At 36.3% G+C, this 18,562-nt stretch overlaps 2 protein-coding genes across 7 annotated transcripts in view; both read right to left on the bottom strand.

Annotated features, from left to right (window-relative positions):
* Window positions 1–1,709, bottom strand: part of ORC2 (origin recognition complex subunit 2) — a 44,146-nt gene extending 42,437 nt beyond the window's left edge. Inside the window, exon 1 of the mRNA XM_045559772.1 lies at window positions 1,563–1,709. The gene's annotated coding sequence lies outside the window, so the exon portion shown is untranslated. The remainder of the gene's footprint in view (window positions 1–1,562) is intronic.
* A 9,260-nt stretch (window positions 1,710–10,969) lies between these two features.
* The window catches only part of FAM126B (family with sequence similarity 126 member B), a 62,908-nt gene continuing 55,315 nt past the window's right edge, over window positions 10,970–18,562 (bottom strand). For 5 of the 6 annotated variants that reach the window (XM_045559766.1, XM_045559768.1, XM_045559770.1 and 2 more), the window contains one exon: window positions 10,970–13,759. In XM_045559766.1, the coding sequence (XP_045415722.1) occupies window positions 13,158–13,759 (602 nt within the window). In that variant the 3' untranslated portion in view covers window positions 10,970–13,157. Of the gene's footprint in view, window positions 13,760–17,871; window positions 18,040–18,562 lie in introns of all 6 variants that reach the window. The other variant, XM_045559771.1, reaches the window with a different exon arrangement.

The following is an 18,562-nucleotide window of genomic DNA, read 5'->3' as shown; positions in this document are numbered from 1 at the left end:
AAAGCTTGGTGGTTGTTTCAGGGAGATAAAAAAGATTTTCTAGGAAAATTAAAAAACAAATATTCTAAGCCACTGAATACTGTCCTAGGCAATCTCCCCATGGTATTTTATGTAAGAATTGCCAGGACAGAGGCAGCATAATTCAGTCTTATTTGTAGTTGAATGCACTTACATAAACATTTCCTTTTCTAGACTTTAAAGCATCTTATTAAATAGTACAAAATCGCCAAACAGAAGAAATTTCTTTAAAGACCTCATAAGAAACTTTCCTTTCTCTCCAACAGTTCCTGAAAAAACACTGCCTGACAATCACACAGTAAAATGCAGTATTTAGTGACCATCTATGAACCTTCAAGGCACTGCCTTGGTGCTTATAGGTCAACTCCTTTCATGGAATTAACTTCAAGGCAATTCAGCAGCACCAAGTGAGTAATAACAGCCACACACTCTCCTTTGACAGTAAATAAAGGATTTGCTGCAATTTAAAAAAAAAAATGAAATCCTTTTAAAAAGAGGATAGTATGTATTAGTGGTTAAGTACCAATTTTAATATCAGAAAAACTTGGGTTCTAATCTCAATGCCACACTTTGTAACTGTGGCTTTGTCCAAAGTCGTGACGATTAAATGAAATCATGTGCCTGATGTATGTAAGTGCTCATTTAATGTTCCCTATTATGAGTGTTTTTACTTTAAACTTTAACCTAACAATGCAGATCTCTTGTCCATTTTTATCTCATGCAACATCTAACAGAAAAAGTGCTCGGTAAGTGATGCAACGATGTCTATTTAATGTGCAGTGCCATTACACAAAGGTTTAGTTAGGGCCATGCTATTTTTCTTCAGGTTGCAATTTAAAGGACGGTGTAATGGTTTTATTAGGATTTCAGCTGTAAAATGAAAAGTAATGCTTCAACAGCCTTTTAATTTAAAAACCTCTACCCAAAAAGCCTGGTCTATCAACCAAGCATAGTCCCAAGGTGACCTATTAGTTAGTCAGCAGGACACATTTGATGTTTCTAGGCTGGGATGACATCAAAGGTTCTCGCTACAATGGTAGTTCTGGGACATGATCTCTACCTCTTCCTCCCTCACAGAGCAACTTCACTACTTTTGTTACAGTTCTCTGTCCAATCAGAGGGCTCTGTAAGCCGGGAAACAGGTATGCTGGCATCAGGCGTCCCTTGCACACAAGGCCTATCGTTGCTGGACAGACCAACGGTCTTCCCAGAGCGAGCCTTTAGCCCCAACAAGTATTAACGGACTTCGCCCTGTGCCTCCAGCTGCTGACCAGTTGGCTGCGTTTCACCAGCCCGGGGTTCTAGAGCCCGCAGGCAGCCTGCAGAGGGCAAACACAGAGGTGCAGAGACCCTGCCCTGAACGCCGAGGGGAAGCCTTGACACGCGCGACCCGGGACGCGGGCGCCCCAGCTCGGCCGCGGAGCGGGGCGCACCTGGACTCACCTCACAAGCCCAGAGTTAAGCAGAAAAGGGAGGCAGCCCGCCCCGACACCCCACAACGCTGTGCTAGGTTTCCGCCTAGCGCGGATCCGGCCCCCTCGCACCTGCCGGACGATACTCTGCTGAGTCGTCGCCGCAGGGAAGGCAGCTTCGGTCCCAACCAAAGAGGCCAACTTCTAGCAGTCCGCGCCGAGCCGGGCTAAGCGGGGCAACCCCGGAGGCCAGCTGGGGGACGGGAGGCCTGCGTACGCACACCGAATCTCCCGCCCTGCTCAGGGGGCGGTGCCCTGGGAAGCCAATAGGAAGCGGAGTCGGCCAAGAGCGACGGCTCTGCAGGCCAGTCGGAGCCGGCCTGTCGGCCCCGCCTAACAGGAAACCCAAGGAAAACGAATCCTTCAGCTCTGGGCTCCGGGCCTTTCCTTTCCTTTTTCCGTTTCCGGGGAAGGGAGGAAGAAGTGTAGTTTGGGTCTGAGAAAGTTTGCAGCAGGTAGCTGCTTGAGTAGTTGCCATGTCTTGCGGCAGTCATAAAAGTGTTCGTTGGTTTCTCAAGTTACCTTTTTTTGATGAAAAAGATAATGAGAGTGGATTCGCTTTTTTTTTTTTTAACTTTTACTCATTTGACGTGAAAGGTAGGGTCTCGTATATTTCAAGTGTTTGAGAGAGGGAGAAGAGGAGATAGTCCTTCCTAAGGCCCCGAGCGCTGAGTATGGAGACGGGATCAGACTGCTAATGGGATGAAGAGCGAGGGGAAATATAATAGAATGGATAGACACAGAGAAAATGAGGGAAAGAAATGAACGTGGTTGAGATACCCACAGTATTACTAGCAGAATACTATTTCATTTGGATTCATTTACTCCTGCGAACTAGACGATAAGGATACTATATTGAGCGAGACAACCACGATCTCTGCCCTCACGGTAGATACCTAGCACGGGGAGATACTGAAAGGACAATATTGAGAAAAACACGATGTAAGAAGTGCAGTATTTATTGGAGCATGTTGCAGGAGTACCTGATTAGAAGGCCATGAGGAGTCAGGAACAATTTCTTTGGAGGAAGGTATGTTTAAATTGAAACCTGAGAGTTGAATGGATTTAGGCCAGGCAAGGGGGAGGGGCAAAACTTTCTATGTAGAAGGTCCAAATCAATATAGCAGTTGCCTATAGTTCCAAGAGTCGGGTCTGTTATTACGAAGGGCTAGTTGGCCCGTAGGGCACTGGTCAGATTTGTATTGAAATATCACTGGATTAAGGAGGTAGGAGTGGGAGAGAAGAGATGGAGTCACACCATTTGGAAGCTGTTTAGGGAATACAGTTGAGAAAGAGAAATGATAGTAGCCTTTGTACCTCATTATTCCATTTTGGATAGCTAGAGTTAAGAAAACTAAAGGGGGACGGCCGGGTGGCCTCACGCCTGTAATCCTAGCACTCTGGGAGGCTGAGGCGAGAGGATCATTTGAGGTCCGGAGTTCGAGACAAGCCTGAACAAGAGCAAGCCCCCGTCTTTAGGAAAAATAGAAAATTTAGCCGGGTGTGGTGGCGTGTAGCTGTAGTCCCAGCTACTTGGAGGCTGTGACAGGAGGATCGCTTGAGCCCCGGGGTTTGAGGTTGCAGTGAGCTATGATGACGCCACTGCACTCTAGCCAGGGCGACAGAGTTAGTTAGGCTCTGTCTCAAAAAAAGGGGAAGGCAATTTTTTGTGCATTGTAAATTAAAAAAAAAAAATGAGGGGAGGGCGGTGAGTAGAGACAGGAAAGAGAACATAGCCTAACAGTTAACAATGACGTGCTTGAAGAGTGCTTAAAACTTTGAAGATTAGCCAGGTATCCCTGCCTGTAGTCCCAGCTAGGAGGTTACTTTAGCCCAGAAGTTCCAGGCTGCAGTAAACTATGATCGCGCCTGCCAGTAGCCACTGAACCCCAACCTGGGCAATATAGCAAGACATTGTTTCTTAAAAAATAATAATAATAATTTGTGATCCCAGCTACTTGGAAGGCTGAGGTGCGAGGACTGCTTGAGCCCAGGAGTTTCAGGCTGCAGTGAGCTGGCAACAAAGACCCCTTCTCAAAAAAAAAAAAAAAAAAAATTGAAGATCTAAGAATGCTGAATAGATATGTTCAACTTTTTTTTTTTATGTTTCTGTTTAAAAATTAAGCCTAAATTAAACCTTTAAGATCATCTTGTACCAGGGATGGTGAAACAGTGAGTCCCCCATAAAGCACACACAAGGTGACTTCAAATCAGTAGTGAAAGATTTGGCAGAGTAAGCCTTAATATTAGAATAAAATAAAAATCTTATTGAATCTGTTTTTAAATTATTCAGTGATTCTGAACTCAGTTTGCCCTGGTCAGCATGACCAGGACCATAAATAATGTTTCCATTTCTGATGTGTGTTAAACACTGCCTTTAAGTGAGTTTTATTTAGAAGCCAGTCCCACTCCTTTCTACTGTAACATTTTGAACAAGACTAGGACGATTATCACAGATTATCCTACTTGCATTATAACCCAGGGCCAGATTAAGACCTTTAGAGGTCCTAAACACAAGAGACTTGTGCCCTGCCCTCTCCCATGTACTTAAAAATTTAACATTAAATCATAAAATAATTGCTTAAGTCAGTCCAACAAAGTTCTGATTTCCTCCCATGCTATCTGGCAGCTTTTTTTGTGTGTGGAGGGAAAAGGGTGTGGGGGAAAGAACTGTCAGATATTTTTAAGTTTTATATTTTGGGAGTCTCCTCTGCTTTTTATACTCTAAAACGGCTTTTCTCAACTAAGGTCCCTTATATGAACCACCTAAGGACTATTTTCTGATTTCTCCCAAGGATGGTACACAACTAGAACCACTGTATATGCATAGAAGAAGAGTTAATTTGTAACTATGGATGCCTAGAATATTAGAACTGTATTCTTTCATGGATTTAGTTTGTCTATTATTAAACAGTAATCTAGCTCTGTTGAGATCTAGCCCCTCCCTTTCTTGACATCCCCTATAGGAGGCTTGGCCTTATGAGGATAGGGCAGGTGTCTGGCAAGTATACTAATGGTTAAGAACAGTCAATACTCCAATGAGGCATTATGTTATAATGTTTAAGTTCACAAGTGCATAAGCCTGAGTGTCTGAGTTGAATCCTAGCTCTGCCACTTAACTAGCTCTGTGACCTTGGACATACGTACTTTCCTTTTCTTATAAAAGGAGAATAATAGTACTTATCTAATGCTATTGTATTAAGTGAATTACTGCATTTTCTTTAAAGTATTTGGGATGGTGCTGGGCACATCCTAAGCACTCAGTAAATGTTAGTTGTTATTGTTTAATTCATGTGGGAGACTCTTTAATTCATGTGGGGACTATAAAATATTGTGACCTACCTGGAGTATGTGTGGGGAGGAATAGTGCCTCCACTATTTTATTAATATCACAATTGTATTACAGTACCTTAAGCAGAATGATTTTTCCCATTGTACTTTTTCTGTATATTCTAAGATTTTCAAAATGAGCAAGTATTACATATCTAACAAAAGGAAAAACTGGAACTGTCAGCTGGTGAATCTCATCCTTCCTAACTAATGCAGATCTAGAGCTAAAGAGAAAAACAAGCTTGGTGAGTTGCCTTATGCAATTCTCTTCTGGAACTCCTAGTATTTGGATTAAGGCATAATAAACAAGATACCAAAAAGACAATGTGCTTTATTGCTTGAATCTGAAATAAAATGGAGAATAAAGCTTTGATCCATAGCAAGAGTAACAGTCATAAGGGAAAAGGCACAAAAGAGATTTTTCCTAGGAAATGCATGTAAAGGGAAAGTATAAGCGGGCCTGGAGCTCAACCCTTGATTAAACCCATGTTCCAAGAGAAGACTACAGTATCTTTAGAAAACAATGTGGGAAAGACCAAAAAGTTTAATTGCTGGTAAGGGTGGAAGGAAATAGAATAGGCACTTTCATACACTGCTAAACGGAATGTAAATGGTATTGTAGTAATGTTGGCTCCTCTTTAGAAGGACCCAAGAAAGAAAACTTTCTAGCATTTCAGTATTAGAAACAGTTGTGTTTCACCTGAGAAACTGATTTAAGGACATTTGAAAATCATGTAATTAATCTTCTCTGTTTTCATTTGGCTGCTTTAAAATTCAGTGAATTTGTATCCTCACAATTAACTACAGAAATGTATAGCATATATTGTATGTATAAACTTCATGCCTGCCTTCATGTTATTTCTTATTTTATGGTGTTATAGGTAATTTTACATATTGCCTTAATGTAATAGGGTGTATAATGAATTAAAAGTTCAGATATACAAAGTGGTGTGCCTTGAAAAAAAATGAAAAGACCTTTTTAAGATATAAAATTTAGTTAAGATAAAGTCAACTCAGGGAAATCCAGTTAAAAGCCAAATAAAGCTGTATTTTTATACTGTACAAAAGAAAATTTACATTCTTAATGTAGCTAGATACATCTGGGGGAAATTACACATCTCTCAAGAAACACAATATTTAACATCTTAGATATGTTTCTGCATTGCAGACTGATACTGAATTTTATACATCTTTATTTACATTAACTTAAAATATTTTTTCATCTCTGGCACATATTTACAAAGTCAACAGTGACTACTACATTTCACATTTCAACAATCAACAGCATTAATCAATTCAGTAAGACAGGATAATGGCTTACATGCACCAATAAGTATGATCTTAAATATGTGTTTTTTTCCTTCAGTTCTGAAAAAAATGAAGGTTTTTACTAGTCCTAAGTTGAAAGGACATCACTCAATAGAGGTCATAATTTCTATGTGCCTATCCTATTTAAATTTTCACCAGCACTATTCTCGGAATACTTAGGAAGTTTATACCAAGCTATAGGTTGATGCTGGTAAAAAAACTGATCTGTACATTCCATACCCTTTTATGAGGCAAACATATGAAAGTGGGATATTTCCTGTTTACTTGTCCATTGTGACACATCAGATTATATGATGCCAGAGTAGTAAAAATCCTTCAGAAACTGTACCTCAGGAAAGCCAAATTATCATGAGAAAAATGAGAAAATAATCTTTGCACCTTCCTGTTTCACTTAACCAGTTAAACTGAATGTAAAGCCAGCATGATTTTTAGAATAAGAATAAAAAAGATTCAATGTAAAGTAGATGAACTTATTATAAATATTTTAAAACACCACATGGAGCATGGAGCACATCTCAATTCAGTTTGGATAATAAAACTTAAAAACAAAAAAACAAAAAACCACCCCAAACCAGTATCAGTGGTTGTTAGAAAGCCAATCTTCTAAGATAGTTAATCAATATATTCATTACTTTAGAACTACCACCTAATATGAAAAAATAATACATAGAACCTATTTGGAACATTAGTTAATATATATTTCATGATTTCAAAAAAAATCATTTTTTAACAGTTTAAAAACTTTAGTTCTTATTGGTCTATACATTTAAAAAACGAGCATTTCAGCTTTTCTTAACCTAATCATGTTTTCCTGCAAAGAAAAAGACACAGAGTGATCATGTACATAAATCATGTAAACAAACTGTACCAGTTTAACCAATATCATACTTATTAGAAATAATTGCCATTGCCCATTGAAAAAGGTGCATTTCCACAATTTCTCCCCCAATTTTACTTAAAAAACCCACAATATTACACAGTATACCAATTTTGGGAACTTCTCTCTTTTATTCAATACTGATGAGCAGAATCCTTACTCTGAGTTAAGAAGACATGAAAATGTGCCATAAGAAATAATATTTGAACTTAACCTTTAACTGGTACTTTTGGAATTATAAAATATTGACATTTTACTGACATAAGAAAACTTCAAATGGAATCTTTTAGCTTCTGTAAACCTATTTTCCAGGTCAAAGAATCTTTTAATATCCCCCAAGGTTAAAAAGCAATCCTTTAGGTGAAAGGGGCTTCATTCCTTAACAGTTCAGTACTTTAAAAATTATATTTGGTAGATTAATTTTCTTTGGTAAATTGTGTAATCAATGCAGATGTAAAGAATTTCCTCTGATACAACCCACAATGAGCTGTTTACACTCAAATACAGCAAACTAGATTAGTATCAATTCTGTAGTTGGGAATGGATTACCTAATTAAGTCATTTCTCTTTGAAAATAAAAGATTCTTTATTAGACCTACCTCCAGATACAATTTTTTAAAACTCGCTTATACTTTAAGCTATGCTTCTTTTTTTTCTTTTCTTTTCTTTCTTTTTTTTTTTTTTGTGACTCACTCTGTTGCCCGGGCTAGAGTGCAGTGGCATCATCATAACTCACTGCAACCTCAAACTTCTGGGCTCAAGGGTTCCTCCTGCCTCAGCCTCCCAAGTAGCTGGGACTATGGGTGTGCACCACTATGCCCAGCTAATTTTTCTATTTTTAGTAGAGACAGGGTCTCACTCTTGCTCAGACTGGTCTCCAACTCCTGAGCTCAAGTGATCCTCCCACCTCAGCCTCCCAGAGTGCTAGGATTACAGGCATGAGCCACCATGCCTGGCCCCACTTACTCTATTTTTGTAAAATGGATATTAAACATAATAGCAGACATCTGAATATGCTTTAATTTGTAAACACGATTAACATTTTCTCAAAATCCAGGAGCAAAACATAGACTCTACATTTCTGTACTATGTTGCCAGTTATTTCACATCATTCCCAGCTTTCGGCTAACTTCTATCCTGAATTGTTTGCTGTTGTACATATTTCTTATGGGACTAATGGCTGAGATTACAAAAATACTGAAAAGACTGAAGTTACCAGAATTTTGTGGTTGTGTAGTTAGGTTTAGAAGGAATATGCCTACATGGGCAGGGAGGTTGAGTGAGGATGACTCTTCTATGAATAGTATTAATATTTCCTATATAGGCTCAGTGCCGATATGATATACCCATCTGGTACACACAAAGCAAGTAATACTAAAATTTGTCTTACATTATCAATATGACCACCTGGGCATAGAAAATTTTACCAATCTGGTGACTCATTATGGTTTTATTAGCACTGTTAACAACTTTACACTGTATCCCATCTTCTTATAATCTGGCAGTATTCTTGATTTTTTAAGAGGTTATTTCTAGTTGATTTTCAAACAACTTGTTTCTAAAAAGCACTTTTAAAAAATTAAAGTATTACAAACAAGTCTCAACCAACTTAGTGGTGAAACAATGACAATAATCATTCAACTTGAAAGATAAAAAATCTCATGTTCAAACTGTTAAACATAGCCATACTATAGAAAAATTGCCCTAAAATTCTTAGATTTTCTGATCACTGGCATGACTTATTAAACTTTTTTAAACTGAAAAACAAATATGTAACTGAAATACTGATGTTTTTTAAAACAAAACAAAACTTACTCTGTCATCCAAAATCAGAAATGGAGAGATCCTCCTTGCCAGTGTTCATATAAATAGGATAGTAACCCTAAAGACAGATACTAGTTTTTTTTTATTTACAAATGAAGATGCAGAACATTAAATGAGACAACTGATTGTCAAGAACTAAAGTACTCAAAAATGGACCCATACAAACCTCACAAAGTGAGGTAGGAAAAACACCCCACTTAATTAAAATATTCACAAGAGTAGTGCAAACAAAACAATCTGAAAGGTTATTCTCAGTATTCCAGTGTCTAATAAATAATTATAATTAATTTAAAGCTACTAAGTGGAATTTGAGAATACAGGTTGTAAATAATGAGCTTATATAGCTGAGACTACCGCATTTAAGACATTTTATAGGTATATACACTTTAAATGACATATGTTACGGTTCCATTATGGAATCATAAGCTTCACACTGTAAACCTTTTTCAGTCACGTAAGGAAATATTGCTTGTATCTGCTCTAAGCATAAGATTCAATCTCTCTTTCTACATTAGAAATTAATAGGATCAAATTTATTTAATCTTTACTTTCCAATATCCCATTGTGCAATATAATTAATTTGCCACCTTGGTGACTGAAAGCTGGCTGATTCAAAAATTACTTTAAAATAGCTAGAAACACTGATCGAAGCCATTGATTTCATTGGGTTTATTTTGCATTAAATAAATTCCCAGAAATATAATTAACTATAAAATGGCAGCATACAACTGTTGTGTGGCAGAAAATAGTAAGGCATAAATTAGAATAAAGAACAATGTATCTACCCATCTATCCTTACTTCTATATAGATAACATTTCTAACACTTCCCCATCTATATTTATTACTCTATCTTTTTTCTCGATTTAATGCTTTTCTTAATATGCTGTACTCAGCAACTACCAGGCCAGAACTGTAAGGAATCTACAGAAATGAAGAGTGTTATGTACCACATTTATCACAGTATGCATAAAGGGAGGCAGTGGGTTTTAATATGCGTTTGACAGGGGACTAGGTTTAATTCTGGCTCTGCGTTAGTTATGTGATCTTGATCACATTACAACTTTTTTGAGCCTCAGTTTCCTGAGGATGAATGTGGGGTGAGGAGCAGGTGTGGGAGACTAGCTAGATTATCTCTAGGGTATCTTCTAGCACAAACATTCTGATCCTATAATAAATAGGCACAGAAGAGTGAATTGGAAAGGTATGGATGGTGGTAGAGATTAAGATTTAAAATTATAGCCATTTTCCCCCCGGCTTTTTAAAATATTTTCGTATTTAAAAATCTTAATTCTAAGTTAACTTTTCACTTTACAATTTAGTTTGCTTTCTAGTAATTCATGTCATAGAAAAGAGTTCCCAAAACGTTCAGATATTTCTTTGTATTCCTTAATCCAACCTGGCATAGATGGCATCAACCAAATCGTTTTATTATAGAAAACAAGTATTTTCTCCCTAATGTTTTTTCTATAGATGGGTAGACTTTTTTATGGTAGTAAGTATAAAACAAAAGGTTGTTAAAGGATGAAGTATGAATATTGCTGGCATATATTTGTAACAGCTATTGCATGTCAGAAATAAAACTTTTTAATTAAATGCTAATAAGTAATGCAAATGCCTATCAAAAATCTCTTAGAAAATTTGACTTCCAGTTTGTTAAACTAACTCATTCCATTTTAACTATATCTTGCACAAGAAATCTGTTCTAAGATCCTGAATGCAAAGTTTAGACTAAATGAAATGTTTCTTCATTGGGGCCAAATAATACCACCTAAAAGAATGGAAAACAAATGTTATAGGGTCATGAAACATTAATAAGTATGTATACATACAAAATATATATATATACATAGATAAATGAAATCCTCTAAGATGAAAATTATTTAAAACCAACTTCTCAGGTATAACATATGATTTCTAATCAAAGGAAAATTTTACTATATTTATTACAGCTTTTGCTGTGATTTGGTATTATTTGGTATTTCTTTTGTGCTTTAACTAAAATTATGCTAGATTTAGATGCCAGTAAATGCACAATTTGTTGAATTAAAAACAGTCCTTTAGCCTCCTAAATAAACCAGGTATTTCTGCCAAAAAGTGACTGACTTCCAGTCAAAGCCAAGATCTCACTCCCAGGTAAGTACAATACTTCCTTCCTTACATACCTGAAACTCTGCCACCCTTACCATGTTATAGACCTTTACACCTCATTTATTTTGGCTGTTTTTAAATTCTTTTCATTTATTTGACATCCAACGGATATCTAAAATATGTCTCTGTGATATATACATATATACATCATATATATATACACGCACACACACAAAATCAATAAATTGTCTGTTTATCAACTTTTATCTTTACTCCAGACTTTGGCAATGTTGTAGATACTAGTTCAGATTCTATTACAGTTTTCCATTTTCATATGAGCTGAAAAATATTACAGATTACTAAATTCAAACAAGCATCTCATTATTCTTATAAAGATTCTAACAGAAAGTCCCTCTTTAAAAAAAAATGTTCTTACAGTAAATAAAATGGGGGAATTTTTAGGTGTGAAAAAAACAAGAGGCATTTTTCTGTTTATTTATCAAAATCTATTGTAATTTTAATTGGTAGAGATAAAATTGTAAACCTTGTTAATTAGGAGAATACTTGCTTTCTATAAATTCAGTATATTTTTCTTTCACAACAATAAAGTAAAAACATCTACTTGTACAAAGCACTGATAGCTCTGATGTATTTTGTGGAAGGATAACTTATAGCAGTTCAAGTCACAATACACTGATTTTTAAAAACTGAATATATTCCCTTTTCAAACATTAGTGCCTGAGACCCAGAAGAGGTTATAATAAAATCTTATTCAACCAAATCAGAACTACATTTTTTTAACCAATAATGTATTTTTTTTTTGCCTTTCAGCAGTTACCAAATGCTACTTACATACATTCAACATCTAGCTTACTGGCATGATTTCAAAGTTTTATAAAAATGAGAAACTTTGCAGATATATGATTAGGGTGTCCACAAATTGCATTACATTAAACACAAAGGCAGTGTGGTCCTTGCAGGAGAAATCAAGTCAGTACCCCCTGGTAGAAATGTTCTAAAGAAAATGTGTCACATTGAAGCGTCAGTGTTTTCAGCCAATTATCTGTCCCTGATATATTTCCTTGGAGTATGTGATCTATCAGGTCTTCAGGTTTCTTAATCCAAAATATCTGACTGAATTTAGATACATCTAGAAAGCAGCTGAAAGGGTTTCTCTAATAGTCTGACATCACAGAAAGTGGATTGAGAAATCCCTCTCTTTACCTGAAGATGTACTATTCTACTTCAGTCATCATCAGTTCACAAAGGAAAAGAAAAAACCAATCAAAACCTCCCCTCACACTCACAATCCCACACAGGCTAAACAAAAACTACCCCTCCCCCCACAAAACCCCAGCACCATAGTGTCAATCATTCCTGGGAAACAACTTGCCTCTTGGATTCTCTGATATGTTAGTTGTTCAAATTTTAAGGACAGAAATGACCTTATGTCCTTGTGGGGAAGAGGGAAGACATGTTAATAATGACTATAGAGCCATTGAGAAAGTGCATTATCAATTACACAATCAACTTAGAGCCCTGCCCTCCAATGGAGGTGGTCACAACTTGATTAAATGCCTCAGTAATTGAATATTTACGTCCTCGGGATAAAGGAGATGGGGGAAAAAAGAGCTACCCTCATTTTAATGAAAAAGAGCAGCAATCTACCATCTTTCCCCATGCTTTTCCAGAATATGATTGCACAGACTCAGAGAAGTCCAAAGTCATAGCAGAATCTCTGAGGCACTCCTGGTTAAGAGAGAAAAAAATATGATCCAGTAATCTTCATAGTTCTATAGATTATAAGAACAAACCCGTTTTGTTTTCTTTTTAAGCAAAAACCAAAGAATCATTTCATAGGGATCATATACACCATTTCCTCTTATGTACCCTCAGTCTCACAGTGTTGAAATGGGACCGATCAGCCTACGATGGATTGCACATCACCCAAGGAGAAAGGAAGGCATGGAAAAGGCAAACATTTTATACTGCTTCACAAACACATTTACAAGGAATAGGTGAAGAGAAGATATAGGAAGGAGGGAAAAGAAAACCTTATTGCTGTTTCCATACAAAATACAGTATGAAGATACCTAAACTAAATCAAATCTCGTTATGATGACCAGTATTTTCACAAATGTGGGATGAAGTGTCTTCTTACACAATGAAATATGTTCAGTTTAAAAGGTAAGCAGAAAGAGAAGAGAGGATGTCAAAACTACACCTGGGATATTAGCTGCATATTAAAACTTGGGGATCGAGACTGCTTGGTTAAGGGGGCTCCTGGGCTGAGGAGCTCTTTACCTTCACCAGCTTGACCTAGCCGGTCTTCCTGTAGACTGATAGTTGAATATCGATTAGCATTGTTAGCTGCTAAATTAGTAACTCCCTCAGTGCCAACCCCAATGCTGGTACTTGCTTGACTGCCATTTACATAGTCAAATGATTTACTTGAGGAAGCACTGGCTGTCCGGATTAGACTTAAACTATTGGTTTTTGGCACCACCTGGCCAGCAGGCAGGCTCAGGTGTTTTTTCATTGGTGTCAGCTCAACTGAATCTACACTAAGATCAGTTGGTTGCTGTACATACTGCTTGCGAACTACTGAATCTCGAGGGCTCTCACTGGATTTGATGGCAGAGGCTGTTTCTTTATCTTTGGCTGAACGCCCAGTTGCTACTTTCCTTAAGCTTCCCCTCTGTGAAGAGGAGGATGGTTTGGTCCCAATTGGCTGACTGCTGAGGGAAGCCCCTGATGAAAATCCTTCATCTGCATCATTCAGGTTTACAGACTCTTCTCCTCCATTTATACCCTCAGCACCTAAAAAAACAAATCAGACAGACTCAGCAGTAGCTAAATTAAGAAGCAGCTGTGAATAACAACACTGACCTTATCTCTTGAGTAATGGTTGCTATAGGTTGGCAATGGCCCTACTATCAACACTGCCCCTAAACAATTTAGAGGAATAAACCTTAATCTACACAGAATTCTAATATGCTATTCATTCTGTTCATTCAGCTTTGATTAGTCCGGCTTTTGTAAAACTATCCAGAAACATACTTAGTATACTATCAATATTTAGGCACACAGAACAATTAGCTAAAATAGATTTTGTTAACATAAATCCTTATAATACACTCTGTCATTCAGTTGAAATGACTATATCTATCTATTTAAAAAAACAAAACTCTTCCCTCACCTTCTTTAACCTACGACTGTACAAAAGAGACTCTCTTCCAACTTCAGTTACCCAGAATTATACCAAAAACTCATTTATGCATATAAGCCAAACCCTTTATAATTTAAATAAAAGTTTATATCTATTCAACAGGGAACTGCTTTTGTATGGCTTTAAAACCTTTAATGTAGAACTAGTAAATTTTCTAACTCAAAACTAAAAAACTACATTGCTTCCAGCAACTTCACAATTTCATTTTGTCTTATGGACACATCTACTCACTGGTTTCCACATTTTCTCGATCAATTAATGTGAAGACAATATCAGGGAGCCAGGGGTAGGAAACCAGCAGGGATATTTAAGGATTTTTATTTTCTATATTGTGTATTTTTACAATATTTTGAACTCTTAGCATTGAGACATATTATTGTCACAATCACAAAATACTGTAGTGTCCCATCACATTTCATGCATAAACTGCAGTTAATGAAAGAAATCTTATCTTGGGGTTTTTGTGGGAAGAAGAGAAGCATATATAATATATTGAGCTTGTGGTTTCCAGAAAGCCCAATGCTCTTACTGAAAGTGTGATGAGTAGTCTCTTAGAAAGTAAATACATTTGCTTCTTTCAAAAACAAATATTAGTTTGCTACCTCATTAAGTAAGTTTCCCAGCCTGCAAGAAAGTTTAATTTGAATCTACAAAACAGATATCAACATTATAGTTAACGTAAAATTTTAGGACAGAATCTAAACAGATACTACTTTGAGATACAGGTTAACTAAGCAAAATATATACATACAAAATATTTAAATACAATGTTTTATTTAACATAGTACCTGGAAAAATTAAAATATTTTCTTAGCTATATTTTCTAATATGGATTATTTTCTTCTTTCTAAAGAAGAGTGAAATAGTCTGTCCTTAAATCAAAAGATACCTTGTTACATCCAGCAGTTTAATAATCTTTAATCATCATGCAAAGCCATATGAAAACGCATTTACTAAGAACAGTAGCAGCTGACACCACTTCTCTCAACCCCTCCAAAAGAATTATATATAATGTACTTCAAAGTAAAAACTTTAAATTATATTCATATATCATTTTAGTAATTTACTTACAATTAGTATGAAGAACTGCAAAATGCCCAAGAAAAGATAGTTATTGGTTCAGAATTGATATTATTATAGTAATATAAAACTGAGAGAACAGAAATGTATTGTTGGGTATATCTATTTAACTAGGAAAGGAGACTGAGAGATTTAGTGCGAGCTTCTGAATCTTGCTGCATGCAGATCTGATGCCCAAGCAATATGGCCATAAAAAAGATGATAACATAAAAGCCACCATGCAAGAGAATCTACTGATATTTTATATACTAAGCAATGCTGTTTCAATATAATAGAATATTGACTATGCTTCAATTACAGGTAACATCCTCAGTTTGGTAATAATTTTAATTCTAGCTTTAAAAGTCACAAATACACTGTTACTTGACAATCAGGAAAAAGGTAGGTGATGGGCTTATAGTCTCCCTCCATTTCTTTTTTTGTTTATTTTTTTTCCTCCCTTCAATTTCAACATATAATCCACTCAATTTTGACTGTAGAACCACTTAAATCCATCATAGAAAATGTTTTCTTTCTTTCTTTCTTTTTTTTTTTTTAAAGCCAGGAATCTATGCTAATCCAAAAACTCCAGCAGGAGGCATTGATGGTATAGCGGTAAGCATACATGCCTTCCAAAAGCTCCAGCAGACTTCAGAGTTATCAAAACTTTTCATAATTTTTAGTAGTTTCCTTCCTGCTGCTTAAAAAGCCTCAGGGAATAAAAAGGCAATTGTGTCTCAAAACATTTTTCCTTTGTAATTTTCTCCCTAGGTGACAATAATACCATTCATGATCAAAAGAGACAACTGAAAAGGATTTTTAATGAACTTTTCTATTAATGGGTGGCTTTTCTCATAAATTTAGCTTATATTAATATCAATTTAAAAACCACATTTAATCTAGACTAAAAGGTAAAATAACCTTTTTAGAAATTTCAAACATACTCAAGAAACTTATTTCTCTTTCCTCATGGCTACACCATCTTGCCCCCCATTGAAGTAAGTGATAAGAAATGTTAAAATAGGGTATTTTAATATTTCATAGGATATTAAAAAGGAACTACTATTTTGATTCCTTTGTTTCAAAGTGTATGACTTTCGATGAACTAGAAGAAATGCTTCAACCTAATCCCACACTTTCTAGAATTTCATCAACTGTTAATTAATACAGTAGTACACTTAGCACAAATGCTCCCAACATTCTAACAATGGTAGAATATATACATCAAATGGCTCATTTAGTCATCAAGAATGTTGAGAAATAGGCTGTTGTTCAATTTAGGCCAACTCTGGGTTCCACATGTATTCACATTCTCATTTTTATATGTTTATAAAAAATAAAACTGACTCCTAGGGATAACATAAAGAGATATATAAAAAACAAAAAGGGAAGGCCGCATCTTTCACAGCCCTCTAAAGAAGGATTTCTAAAACCCACCAACTTTTTTAGGTTCCTAGGTCATGCACATGCAACACTGTTAAATGAAATAAGGTCAATCTGGGCAAATGGGCAAGGGAACATAGAGTAGATTTAGATTCTTACTGAGCATGCTCAAATTTCTAATGCACCAAAGAGCAAGAGACTTCCCTAAGGTGGAAGTTAACTGCTTTATGTATGTTTGGTCTTTAAAATAAATAAAAATATATAACCTCTTTTAAAACTACTTGGTTTATTTCATAAATTAGTGTAAAGATTCCACAGCAGCAATACATTAGATAATAATTTAAAAAAACCTATTTGGCTACAGTTCCCTGTTTCACAAAGTTAACTCCTAAGGGATTACATGCAAAACAGCAAGTAAATACTGTCCTATCAGAGAGAAGTGTTCTTTTACAGATAGTGGTGGTGGGGTGTATGTGTAAAAAAATTTCTCATTTTGAGATACCTACATTGTAGAAACAAGGATCTACTAGAATCTCTCTCCTTTCATAATATATTTCAGTTTTGTTTGGGAGCTATAAAATACAGCCCTAATTTACAATAAATTATAAAATGTAGTGTGCACCAGAATAGCACATTTATACAGGAAAGGTGTCAGTAGTTCACTAGCTAGACCTAGGCAATTTAATATGCAGATTATAAAAAACCAATCAATATCAGTATACTCTGTCAAAGAGATAAAAAATTCTTGTTAATTGAACACCCAAGGATTACAGATAAATTGGTCGGCTCCACTTCAATTTCTCAAAGATAATATATTAATGTTTTAAAACCCTCTTCACAGATTTTTAAAGAATTAATTATTGTATAAATGAAATCATTCATGTTGACTAATCAGGCTCATGTCCATTGGGTGCATTTTTCTTTCCTAATGTTAGAATAAACATGCTCAGTAATGAAAAAATTCCAAGCATTTGCAGACCTTTTGGAGACAGGCCTCTGCCTTGTTAGTAGCCATGCCAAGCTGTTCTTTGATTATACAGGGATGCAGACTCCAGGCCAGCACAAATGGCAACTAAAGATTGTATCTGACCTGGTGCTAGGCATATGGGGAGGGAGGGTGCTTTGCAGGGAGGAGCTAATAACACCCTGGGATAGTGAAAACACACACTAGAATGGAAAGATATTCTGCTTGGGGATAGAGAGCCAGGATCTTTCTCCAGCAACTGCCTCACTGACTTCTGCCTCCTCATCTCTGTCCTACCCTCTGTTGTGGCTGCTGCTGAGTTGGGCTCCGGCGAGCCATGCTCAGGGGTCCTGCGCACCAGCACCTCCCCCTCTTGCACACGTTTGATCCCTAGGTCAGTGGAGCCGAGTTGGATCGGGGAGCCAGGAATACTCGAGTCAGCCTCGTTTGAGAAGTCAAAGCCATCTGGGATTCAACATATAAAATTTTAGTGCTTTTGTGCTGCTCTATTCTGTTCTGAGCATTTTTGACCCAGGCAGATAAGAGAATGTATATATGGATATGATATAAACACAAACACTATTTATATAGTTAACATGTGTGTGCACAGCATGCACACACATAAGGCGGCAGATGAACAATGTGAGGTTTGCAAATGAACAGGACAGAAAAATTGGGATCATTAAAATGGCAATTAATATCTCTTAGGCAAGACAGCTTGACTATTCAAGTACCATATGTCTATGAAATCCTGCTGGATTCAGCACTTACAAAAAATGAAAAGCAAAGATAAAAATCCAAAAACAAGAATCAATTCTTTTATGAATAGCTTGCATTATACTGTTAGTTTGGCCAGTTGTATAGTTTTCCCACAATGCTCATACATGCACCTTTTTTTTTTCCAGTATGGTAACAGAGTTAAAGCAACTTCTTTCCTATTGTTATTACTAGTTCAAAAAAAACCCCAAAATTAACCTGATCTTATTTT

Source organism: Lemur catta, chromosome 8, assembly GCF_020740605.2.
Source record: "Lemur catta isolate mLemCat1 chromosome 8, mLemCat1.pri, whole genome shotgun sequence".
NCBI classification, from domain to species: Eukaryota; Metazoa; Chordata; class Mammalia; order Primates; family Lemuridae; genus Lemur; species Lemur catta.
This window is presented reverse-complemented; position numbering and strand designations above follow the sequence as displayed.